This window comes from Trachinotus anak, unplaced genomic scaffold, assembly GCF_046630095.1.
Source record: "Trachinotus anak isolate AG129_WGS33_773 ecotype Australia unplaced genomic scaffold, CSIRO_AGI_Tana_v1 ptg000009l, whole genome shotgun sequence".
Lineage (NCBI taxonomy): Eukaryota > Metazoa > Chordata > Actinopteri > Carangiformes > Carangidae > Trachinotus > Trachinotus anak.
Window position 1 is genome coordinate 4,276,372 of NW_027273860.1, and position 12,483 is coordinate 4,288,854.

The window sequence follows — 12,483 nt, forward strand, 5'->3', positions numbered from 1 at the left end:
GAACAAGAGCATGAAAGCTGCTGACACAGCCAATATCCCTCAGCAACTCTAAAAGTCACGCTTGGCTAACGATACAGTGAAAATTGGTTTCCACTCCTAAGCTCTTCATTCACTGACGTTGTTTTTATTGTGCAGATCCATTCAGGTTCCTCAGAGGCAGAAGAAGAGAATGACCCAGATGGCTGCTATGCGTTCAGGAGGAAGGCCGGCTGTCAGTACTACGCTGTGAGTGCCCTCCTGTGACTCCCGTGCTTCTATTTATAGTGCCAACAGCAGGCTGACCAGTCTGGCTCCCCTGGCTGCTAGTCTTCCACACACTGCTGGAGGGAACAATGCAATCACGAAGACGTTCTTTTTTCTGATTTCTTCATTTGATGTTAATTCTAATATCTTATGTCCTCTCCCCTCCTGTTTTTTTTCCTCTCTCTCTGTATCTCCTCAGTCTCATCCAGACCAGAGTGGCAACTGGCCCTGGGTAAGCCCATCAGAGGGCGGGCTCGGCGACCCACGTTTCCGCTACTGTCTGACCTCGCTGAACATGCCGCGGCGCTGTATAGGTTTGGCGCGGCGCCGCATGGGCAGAGGGGGCAGGTGAGTTCAGTCGTGCTGTTCTGGTTTCCTCACACAGGCAAAATGGACATGGATTGTTTCTAGGTCTTGAAAAGAGATAAATTTTGATGTATCCAAGTACTGTGATATGATCAACATGTTGCCCAGGTGCTATTTGCATTCATCATCCTCATTTTCTACCAAAATACACAAATTCAGTGAAGAAAAGTCTGAGAAAATGTAGAAATATGAAATGAAGTGTGTGTAGGAATGGTGCCAGTACCAACACTGAGCAGGGGGAGATTCAGCCAAGTGCTGGCTCTAGGCTGAGGTTGTTTACCATACCAGGTCCTTGGCAGGTTCCCAGCGATCATTTGGCGGGCACATTCTATTATAAATGTCAACCTGGCCGGTAAAATGATGAACACGACGATCCCATTTTGGGATTCACCTGCCGTTGTGGCCTGTCGATGAATCAGAAAGCTGAGTCTTAAACAGAATCGCACCCTGCAGCTTCCTCTGATGTCTCCTCAGTCATCACACAGACGAGGGAATGACGCACAGCGGCTGGAGGAGTTAGCCAACAGCTAACACAGCGCAAGGTGTCGTTGAGGAGAGCAACTGGGCCAGGCAGCATCTTTCACAGACGCACATGAGATTAGCGATGTTGTTGTTAGTGTCTGCAGTCGACCTTATCGCCTGCCCCGAGGGAGGCTGGAGGATCGGTTTATCTCATGAATTAAAATGCCTTCTTCAGTATGATGTGTACTTGTGATAGCGACACTCAATCGTGTGAGAGAACACGGAGCTTAGTCTGTGTGTTTTGCTACACTAGCAGCATGCCCACAGGGACTGCAGTGTGGGTCGTTTGATTTGTTGTTCTTTCCAACACTTGGCTCCACAGTTAAATGTCTCAACATGGATTTCTATGAAATCTAATACAGACATGCACAAATGTTTCCTTGAGACTGTGGTGCTTCCCTGACATTTCAGCCAGCGCTGCACAGTTTTCAGTTGGGCATCTAAAAATGCCACTGTACTGTTCTGATTTAAGTAACAGAATGGCCTTTCCACTAGCACCAGCCTAGGGCCAAACTAAAAAAAATGTTGCCCTACTAACGCTAAGGCTCTGGAATAACAAAAACCAGCAATGTCATCTCTCTCCTCAGCCTCATGTGGCTGTGTGGTGACCTTATGTTCCATTACAAAGGTGTTCTGCTCTGTACTCATGATAGAGCTGCATGTTTTCACCCTGCTTTTTGTGCAGTACCACACTATATTTGGTGCTGGTCCACTGGACATTATAATTACAAGACTGGTATGCAAGAAGCAGCCACAGTTGTGCAACAGTGCGGTCATAACCAAAGGGTGTTGATGTTGTAATGTACTGATAATGACTACAGCATGTTTCTCATTTCATCAGACCTCAAATAACCTGTGGTCACGGATGAGGATTTGTTATGAGGATTCTCGATTTGTGTTTTCAGGGTCTTGTTGGACAGAGCGCACACGGATCTCGACAACATCTGGCAGAGCCTGGACTCTGACCCGGAGCCCGAACCACTCGCCTCACCACTTCCAAGCTCTCCACTCCGCAACTCTAACGCCAGTACCTCAGAAACCAATACCTCGGACCCAACCAGCTCCTCCCACCTTCCCACCTCTTCATCACCCCTGTCGTCGTCATCGCCAACACCTATGGACCTCAGCCAGATTCTTTTGAACATTAAATCTTGCCGCTGGAGGCACTTCAGACCACGGACGCTATCCCATCACCCCTTGGGTGGAGGAGACTTGTCACGCAGAGGATTTAGGGATTGTAGCCGGACAGCGTCAGGACTAACCCGGACCCTGTCTGGAGGATCCAGCACCCAGAACCGCACCGGCTTGGCCCCCACCCCTGTCCATGGTGAGTCAATTGTTTCCTCCTCCATGCTGCTCAGTGTTTTCTTTTGCATCTTTGGCGCTGGATGTGTAAAAATCTGTACAGCTGAATATTAGTATTTGTCTGAAGCCAGTGGAACAGTTCATTTTCTTGCCTTATTGTGTTGTGTGCAAAGGTTTCTTGGCATCACAAGCAGCTCATTTAATACAGCTCTGATAAAGTGTCATTCTTCAGGGTTAGTGATTCTGGCTGTAATTTCTGGGAGTAAATTTAGCAAAGCCCAGTGGTCCTTTGTGCACTCTGTGCTGTAATTAAAGAAGGTGCTGAATTCAGACTGAGCATGGAAACACTTTTCCTTCAACTCATTTTGAAAGTGTTGTTATCAGGTGTCAACTTCCATCCTCCAAGAAGTGGAGCCTGAAATCTTCAGGCTCCCTGCATGGCTCTGGAATCTCTTACTGTTATTAATTTATGGTCTGACAGTTTTAGATCGCTCGTATATATTTGTATTGGTGGTGTTAGACTGCTCTTAGGTTGCCTTGGAGGCAGTTTCTACAATATTTCATTATTTTTACTGGCAACTTTATTTACGACTGTAGACATTTTTCACATTCTGCTCTTGTGACATACTGTATTTTGTATCACCTGTTTTATGTGGGTAGTGCATAACCCATTATTGCTGCCTGTACTGGTCCCAACACTCTTGAAAAACAGTCCTGACTAATTTCATAGTATATTTGATATTATGTTCCTTCATCACTGTTCCTAAAAATATGACTAGAAATCAACTGAGTGTTTACAGTTGTATAAGTGTTTGTAAGTAGATTTAAAAGCCCGTTGTTGCTTAATGCAGTTTTCTGCTGTGGCCTAACACAACCATAGACATTTTACAGCCTCTGTATTAGGGCTGCAATCACATTGTGATTATTTTTTGACAAATATCGCGATAGGAAGGGTTAGGGTTAGATCATGATTCACATCACGATATTTGTCAAATGTCATTCTGTCATTTTCACAGAAAAAAAATGAAAATGATGATGTTGTGATTTTTGTTGTGGCTTGTATCAAATACAAGCCCCAAGGACGGGGGCGTCCCTGTAGCACCACAGTGCTTATGGTGCTAACATTGCACAACAATGTTGTGACACATTTTACCTCTTATCAAAAAAAAAAATTTGCAGCTCCTGCAATTTGGACAGTGCACTTGGCCATTTTGCAATTTAAATATTATTTTGATTAATTGTGCAGCTCTAGGAGAAATATAGTAAAAATGACGAGAAATCTGAAAGAATCTTTATCGGTTGTGTAAGTAGATTAGAATGTCTGTTTTTAGCTAATGCAGTTAATTAACATCTAAATAAGATGATAATATAAGACTTGAATCTAACATTGCCATTAACACGCTCGATTTGCATCGTTTTCTGCTGTGGCCTTATAGAACCAGAGAAATGTAACAACCTCTGAATAAACAGCAGAGCAAAATCTGTTGATGGGTGACAAATGTCTGTAGTCTCATGGTTATATCGCTCAAACCTAACTTCATATAGTTTGTGTAGAGCTCAGGTTGGTGGCCTGTCAGGAGCTGTTTGCATTGACCATTAGATGATCCTCTCTGTCAGACTCCAGCTCTTTATCTCTCAGTACAAAGGGTAGTAAGTACAAAAAGATGAACAAGAGAATTGCCTTTGCTGTGTGCATGGGGAGGGATGTAATTGAAAAATTTCTCCATGCATAAAATTATGTGAGGTGCTGTTGTTTTAATCATTTTGTGCACGTGAATCTGGAGTGATGAGGAGGAAGGAGGCAAAAAAAAGTTGGGCTTCAAAGCCAGCTCAGTGGTGTTTGGTCGTGGTTTGCTTCTGCTCTTGTGTAACACTTTTTGATGAGGTGCCTGCAAGGTAGATTGCTCCGCTGCAGCCCCAGAGCTCCCATGCTGCTGGTAAATCACATGAACTTTCTGCTTTCAGACCCTCGTTCCATATTATATTAAATTAATTCTTGCTCCCCCTGGCTTGGGAGAGTCAATTAGAAATGCTGCTGTATAAATAGATTCATGAGATGTGCTGGGGTGTGTCTGGGCTGGTGGCTGGAGAGCAGAGAAGTTGGTGAATATTTGAACCACACTGAGCTGGTGAAGGAAGATGGCAGAATGTCAAGCAAATTACATGGGATGAAAGTTTGGTCATAAACTTTGTCTAAACTTAATAATCTGTTGATATATTGACAGCCTATTTAGGTTTTGTTTCTTTGGATGTTGTACACAAATCTGAGGTGTCAAAATGAATCTGGTCAACTTCACATCTTGCAAGAATGAAATTTCTATAACAATTGTGGAGTATGATACAGATTGATTTCTGTCTGTGGTATTTTTTGTTGTACTTTGTGGTAATTGCTGTGCAAAGACTTTGTTAGCGACATGATGGCACACACAACTGACAACTGAAGACTGGCAAATATCTTAAAAAGTAGTTATAAAAGTGTGCCCAGCTGAAGATGCGTGGTTTTGAGATTAGTGTGTGTGGAATGGAGAAGATATTTGTGTAGGTCTGTGATTGATGCAGTTATAAGGGAAAAATTCTAAATATTTTTCCGCCTGAGGTTTCCTTCACTAATTAAAGTGAAATGAGGTTGAAAATATACATATATATAATTTGTTGTAGAGTATTCCCACAGCATGGAGTCGTGAGTGGGCGTAGTTTATCTCAGTACATCCAGATTTAGGAATGAAGTACTTTTCTTTGTTTTGTTTTACAAAAACACTTTAAGAACGCGTAAGCTGTGGAGGAATGTTGCCTTTAGACCAAAGTTGGCTAAGTTATGATTTAAAACAGAAAATGTGTCATCAGAGAATAATAATTACAACAGCTGTGAATCTGAGCAGAAATTGGAACGCCACCTCTCTGTACTGTACAGTTTTAAATACTCTCCACTAGGGACACATTTTAATTGCAACTGAAAAAAAAAACATAGAGGTTTGATACTCAGCCCGAGTCCTTGACTTCACATATTGTGCAAATATGAACATTTTAGCTCCACGTGTTTGGTTCTGATTTGACACTATTAGTATTATTTGAATGAACTCCTTTGACCACTTAATGAACGGGTGAAGGGAAACATCGATTCAGATGTTACCATCGGCGCCTGAACCAAAGAGCTGTAATGTTCGGTTTGCTGCTCACAGTGAGTAAATCCTCGTGGTTAATGGAGCAGCTGACTGGTAACAGACAGGTAGCTGCTAACTGCAGACAGCTAGCAGTTAACTGCTAACTAATGTTGACTGGAAGCTTCAAGTTCACCGCAGCTACATCAACACTTCTGCCCTGAGATGAGCTTGGGCTTCAGAATAAAGTGGTTCTGCTTGATTCATTTTATTATAACAGTACTTTATTTAACTTTATTATTACAGTACTTTATTAAACTAACAGGTAGAAACTTGAATATTGGCCAGTTTCTCACTGATCTTGTTAGCAGGGCGTTTTAGACAGAGCCGAGGGTGTTGTAATAATGATGCTGCTGAAATAAAACAAACACTGACTGACGTGAAAAAATGTGACTCATAATATTCATAGTGTCCAGAAGTGATTAAACTTTTTCCCATGGTCTAGTGTTAAAAAAGTGAACAAAAATCACAATGAATGTAAATATAGACTCCTTCAAAATCACAATACATATCAAATAAGCAGACAAATATAGTGTCTGTGCAAGCTCGTAGCGAAGGTAGAATACCAGGTAGCACTGGCTGTGTACAACTCTGAGTGAGAGCTGTGGCTTTGTGTTTGATAAAACTTCAAGCTGGACTTCCAGTTTGTTATTTATTTCCTTTACCTTGAACCCTGTAGCAACACACCTACACTTTACTGGACCAATGTGGTGTTGTTTTATAGTGCTCCTGTTTTCTGAAAGCTCCCAGAGGCATTGCTGTAGTACACACTGACGACAGCTGTTATTTCCATTGAAAAGCATTCTTGGAAGATGTTATGCTGTTTGTATCAGTTACTTTAAGTTTTAAAGGATTGATTCTCCCCAACTTTCCACACTTCTTGGTTTGAAATAACTTGTTTTTATTGGTTCAGCCAATATTTTAATACAGTCTTGATTTTCTGACCTGACCAGAGGAAAAAATTGACAGAAACACAAAACCTTCATTTTGATGTGAAATTAACTGTGATGAATATCACCTAAGGGCAGCTTCAGTACAAAAAGATCTCTTGCACTGGCCTTCAGAAACATGCCAGTCAAACCAGACTTGGTCACTCTTTGTGTGTCTGCAAAAAATTGAAAAAAAGTTTCAGCCACAAGCCGCAAAACTAACTCCCCCACACAGACAACTTTGCTTCTGACTGTTGCATCTCCTCCTTCCTGTCCACAGTGTTCACAGCGGAGCAGTACCAGCAGCACCGGGAGCAGCTGGCCCTCATGCAGAAACAGCAGCTGGAGCAGAGCCAACAGCAGCAACAAGCCAACATCCCCGCAACAACTACCAACACACAGGTCAGTGAGGACAGACACACAACTCGAGGCACGTCCTGCGCCTCTGCTTGTGGGCAAACTTTTTTTAACACAAAAAAGCAGATGGGTATCAGATATTATTTGGGGGGGGGGGGTTTAAAGTGTAGTCAGAGGAGGGAGGGTTTGACAACCAGCCAGAATCAGGTGCACCTGGATTTGTTGAACAAACGGGGTCAGTTTCTGCTATTCGGGTCCCAAATGGAGGCAAATGAGCCAGAGTTCTCCCAATATGGAAATCATTAATGGTTGAAGGTCAGTTCACCCATCCTTAGGAAACAGAAGACATCCTTATTCCCACGAGCAGTATTAATGCCACTGGCTCAGTTCCTGTTTGCCAGCAGAAGCGCTGAGCTCAGCACTTTGATTACACTGTAACAGCGCGGTCAAGGCTTTGGCGCAGACCCACACGTTTTCTCTCTTGTTTCCATCCAGGCGCTCGTGTCCAAGACGTTGGACGAGGCCAGCGCCCAGTTTGCTGCCTCGGCCCTCGTCACCACGGACCAGCTGCTGGCCTTCAAGTCCAAAGAGGACCTGGTGCTGGCGAGTGGAGTCAACGGGGTCCTGGCAGGTGCAGGTGAGTGTCATTTCTTATGTCATCAGCTTATTTTACTTGAAGCCTCAAAAAAAATCCTCCCAACGAATCAACTCATGAAGAAAAAAACTGCTCACAGCTCATTACACACTCACTGCTTCATTTTCCAGATCAAAAAGGTTGAGAAGTGCTAATTATAACAATCTTAAAGACACTGAGGAGGAGATAATAGGAGAAAACTGTATTTTAAAGGGTTAATGTTTAGAAAAACTTGACTTAAAATGACATAACTTCATATTTGAAGCAGCTGTAGACCCACAGTCATCTGCCCTTCCCCTCTTCCCCTTGTGTAAAAACATTGAAAGCACTCAACAATTTAACACAGTCCATTAGAGCAACATCACCACCAAGGGCTTCTAACATTACCACAGAGTTGCATCAACATCTGAGTGTCAACCAAAACTGAACTTTATCAGCCCCAGCACAGGATTTATTGCAGCGCTGTTGTGTTAGATTGCATTAGATTGTGCAGCGGTGTCTCGTGCGTTGTGTTTTCCTACATTCAGATTCTTTTATCGCGGAGCTTTTCTTTGTTCAAACAGGTGTTTTCAAAGGGCTGCACCTCTCCAGCACGACTGCAGCCCTCCACCAGACCAACCAGTCGACGCACACGACCACCTCGGCAGCCCCGACCTTCCTCCAGCCCTCTTCCAACTCGGCCACGCCCTCACCCGCTAACGCCATCCCCACCTCCCTCACCTCCACGCCCAGCGCCCACGCGGCAGCGGCGCTGGGGCTTCTGGGGTGCAGCGCCACCAGCGCCACCCCCGCCACCACTCAGGTCCTCATCGGGAACAACATCTGTCTGAGCGTGCCGTCGGCCACCAGCCTGACCGGACGCCACATCCCCCGGACCCTCGGCAACGTGCCACCCTCTGCCTTAAAGCTGTCCACCACCACCAACCTGCAGATGCCCAAAGTCTCCGGAGCATCGCCCATGGACATGGGCTCAAGGTGAGCTCTGCTCCACCAGGGCAGCTTGAAAGGAATATTCAACATGGTGGGAAACGTAACTGATACCACTCCCACCATCCATTAGCTTAGCTTAGCTTAGCCTAAAGACTACAAACATTGGGAACCCGCTAGTCTGGCTCCTAAGCTCATTACATAAGTTTCTGTTCATTTGTTTCTCAGACGTACAGCATCACTCAAAAGATTTCTCCCATCAAACATGACAAAATAACAGACATTTCTTTTTATCGACTTCATACTGATGCTGAATAAACAGACGTTCCACCACAAGCGTTAATTTCCACCAGACCTCCGCAGGTGTGGGCGATCAGACGGCAGTTTGATTCCTTATGGCAGCGTCTCAGACAACGCCTCCACGTTTCGGTCACAACAGAAAATGCACATTAAGACTTTTCCTTTTATTTCCATACGTTTGTGTTATGAAGTTGTCATTTTTAAAGGGATCACAGATGCTACACAGCCTCAGCTTATTACATATGTCACTCAATAAAGACGTCTCTCCACAGGACAGTGCCCCCTACCACCTAAAAAAAAAAACTGACCTTGAATTTCTCCCAGTTTAATAGATAAAAGCACCATAATAACAAAAACCACTTGTTTGAGTTGTGCTTGAGGTGATCTGAAGTTTCTATCTTTATCTGTTTCTTAGTTGTGCTCATTTGTGGCCGTTTCTTTTTTCATCTCCTTGAACAATAAGCTCCAAAGCCTCTGCTGCGCTGAACATTTCACTGACCATATCTTACATATCTTACATCCATTGGTACATAACAGTGACATAGAATAGCTGAGTCAGTCCACTTTGTTTTCCTAAACGCAAAGAAACATGGGCTAAAAAAAAAAAAACTCATCCGACTGACAACAGACAGATGATGATTTGCTGTTGAAGAGGTGGGGGGGTTTGATTTGGTTGCATTTGTGATCGATTTACTGAGTGTTGCTTGTGTTGCTTAAAGTTTGTATGATGCATCTGTGGTTTGTGCAGTTTATATTCCCTGAACCTTTGGGTGAGCCGCTCTAAAACAGACCCCTGCTGTATAATATAAATAGTGGCTCGCTATTGTTGCAGCAGTATAACCTTTTATGAAAAATGTGTGTGAGGATGATCAGCAGTAAAGCCTTTGCATTAATAATCAAATCCCTGCTTTAAGCGTTGAGTTGGACCGGGCTCATGGCTAAAGCTGCCAGCGCAGCGTCTGCCAGAGATGATGCAGAAGCGAGAATCCACATAAATCAGCCCGAGAGAGAGACAGAAACAAGGTGACATCAGAGCTCCTCCGCTGACTGAGATCTAGGACAGTGAAAGATTTAATTTTGACAGAACAACTGGCCACAGAGGAGATAAAACGTGAAAGGTAACAGAAAACCTAATCTCTCCATTTCCTGTCCTCCCCGCAGGGATAATCACGACGAAGACAAGCCAGCACTGAACAGTATAGCAGACAACACAGTGGCCATGGAGGTGACGTAGTAGCGGTGCAGCGAGGAGTCCGCTCTTTAGGTGCTGTGCATCGTAGCATCGGGAATGCAAAAGGGACAGCAGGACTCTGACGCAGACTGACACAACGACGACGAGAGGCCGCCGCCGCCGCTCGCTTGCAATTCTCATCTCTCATACTTTTTAAACTGTTTTATTTTTTTGTTTTGTTTTTGTTTTTTTTGTTACTGTTAAAAGTAAAAGATTGACATCTGTAAATTATGAATATGGCAAAATTAGTATCTGTACAGTAACTACATATTTGTAATATCCCCCTTGTATATATTACTTGAATACAGAACTGTCCATTTGTGATGTTTTGCACTTGGGAGTCAAACTTAAAGGAAAAAAAAGTAAAGCCAAGTAACTTGTGGCGAGTGTGAGAGATGTGGGAGTTGTATAGAGAAGAGTTTTATCACATCATGTGCATGGTGCGGAGCCTGCTGTTTTTATCTATTTATTGTGCTGTGTTTACAGTTTTTTTTGTTTTTGTTTTTTGGTTTGTTTTGTTTTTTATTTGTACACTGTACCTTTGTTGGTTCATGTGCTGTAGTAAATGTTAGGTAGCTACGGACTCCTGGGTATTTTTGTATATTGTGAACACAAAGCAGGTCCCCCCAGCCCTTGCCCCCCCCCCCCCCCCCCACCTGAACACATTTATTTTGGGTCCCTGTGCTTCTCTCTGTCGATCATGTGAAAATCAATGGTGACATACATACAGACCAGGAGGCCAGGAGAAGGAGGATGAAGAGGAGGTGGTGGTGTGTCGGCGGGTGACCGTGGTTCCCTCGAAGAGAGGGAGCGTCCATCAGCATTGTCCCAAACACAAGTAACAAAACAGGGATGAAGTCTCTTCCCGGAAGCCTTTGCTGCTTCTGATTAAAGCACTATTTCTTTTTGTGTTGTTTTTTTTTTTTTTGTTTTTTTTCATTTATGGTTTTGATAAATATCCTGATGCTGCTTTTGTATTTTGTTTTCAAAGGGGGTTGTCCTTCATTTTCATGCAAGCGGAGTCCCCCTTTATATTTGTTTTATCCCACCAACATTTTTGTAAAACAAAAAGTGAGTTATTTTTGTATAATTTGTTTTCTTGTGGTAAACTTGATTGTAAGCTTTTCGTTAACTGAAAGACTTCATTCTTTTGTTCATTTGTTACTTGTTCATGCATAGGTGATAATAAGGGAGGCGAATGGGCAGTAATCGCTGTACGTGTTTCATCATTCCAGTTTTTAATAACAAAAAAATGCTAATGAGGGGACGGAGGGGGTCGAGAGAGAACTACAGTTTTCTCCCCTCACTTCTCCTTTTTTTTGTTCTTTTTTTCTTTGAAAAAAGAATCTCCAGACGGCTGCAAGGCCAAAAACCACAAGTATTGGGTGCCTTCCTTTGGGGAATTTAATGTTCTCTCTTCTGTGAAGAGTTAGGCACAAAGGCAGCATTACTTAGTAGTGCTTCTCGTCTTTGTCAGAATCTGAATGCCCAGTCCAATGGCAGGATATATCCTTGAGGTTTACTTGTCCCACCTGGAGGCTGAAAAGACTAAAAAAAAAAAATGTGACAGAATTCTCACTAAAATAAGACAATAAAGCCCAGGGCATTAAATGTGAATTGTTTGGACTCTGGTGTCTTCTTATATACATCTATACGTGTGTGTGTGTGTGTGTGTGTGTGTGTGTGTGTGTCCTCAAAAGGGCCTGAAAAAAAACAGATTGAGGAAGTTGAAGTTAGTTTGATTTTACATTTACATTCCACAAGAAAACTTCACCTTCCCTGCACCACAGCTGTTGAGTTTTTGGGCCAAGTTCAAGCATCAAGTCACAACAAACCTAAAGTCAAGTCTCATGAGCAAACTTCATGTTGAAATATGAGTCTCTGAGGTCTCTGAGGACCGAGACTAGAGCTGCACAATACACAAAAAGAAATAAAATCATACTGCGATTATTTTGGCAGAGATTGTGATATCAATCGCAATTTCAGCTGGAATGATTTTTGCATTTCGTTCTCCCTGGGAAAAAATGTGGTTTTTGTTGAGGATTGTGTCAAACAAACATGCTCTACGTCAGGAAATTAAGATTTTTTTACGCGTCTCTGTACCTTTATCAGAAAATGAAGTTGCACTTGGCTGTGTTTCGATTTCGATAAGTTGTGCAGCCCTTCTGTTGACCATTAAAATGTAACATTTCAAGTCTTTTTACATAGAGAATAGGGACCAGGTCCTTTCAACACAGCTGCCTGTTGAGTCGCTATTCAAACCGTGGTGACTGAAGGCCTCCTGGTTGTTTTGTTCTCTTGTTCCATCACAGGTCAGCTCACAAAAAAAGAAAGTTAAAAAACATTTTACTTTATGCATATAAAAAAAAGCTGAACACGATGTGTTAATTAGTGAGCTTTAGAGTTGCTGGTACCTTTGGCTAACTGTCTTTATGCTAAGCTGCTGCCTCCAGCTACATATTTAGCAAAAGGACACGAGGATGGTGTATTGGTCTTCTTTAATTCCTGGCA

At 43.0% G+C, this 12,483-nt stretch overlaps 1 protein-coding gene across 3 annotated transcripts in view; it reads left to right on the forward strand.

Annotated features, from left to right (window-relative positions):
• The window catches only part of LOC139625053 (enhancer of polycomb homolog 1-like), a 28,702-nt gene extending 17,113 nt beyond the window's left edge, over positions 1–11,589 (forward strand). For all 3 annotated transcript variants that reach the window (XM_071484639.1, XM_071484637.1, XM_071484638.1), the window contains 7 exons: positions 136–225; positions 443–591; positions 2,037–2,458; positions 6,804–6,925; positions 7,376–7,517; positions 8,078–8,489; positions 9,903–11,589. In XM_071484639.1, coding sequence (XP_071340740.1) covers positions 136–225; positions 443–591; positions 2,037–2,458; positions 6,804–6,925; positions 7,376–7,517; positions 8,078–8,489; positions 9,903–9,975 — 1,410 coding nt within the window. In that variant the 3' untranslated portion in view covers positions 9,976–11,589. The remainder of the gene's footprint in view (positions 1–135; positions 226–442; positions 592–2,036; positions 2,459–6,803; positions 6,926–7,375; positions 7,518–8,077; positions 8,490–9,902) is intronic.
• Positions 11,590–12,483: the final 894 nt, after the last annotated feature.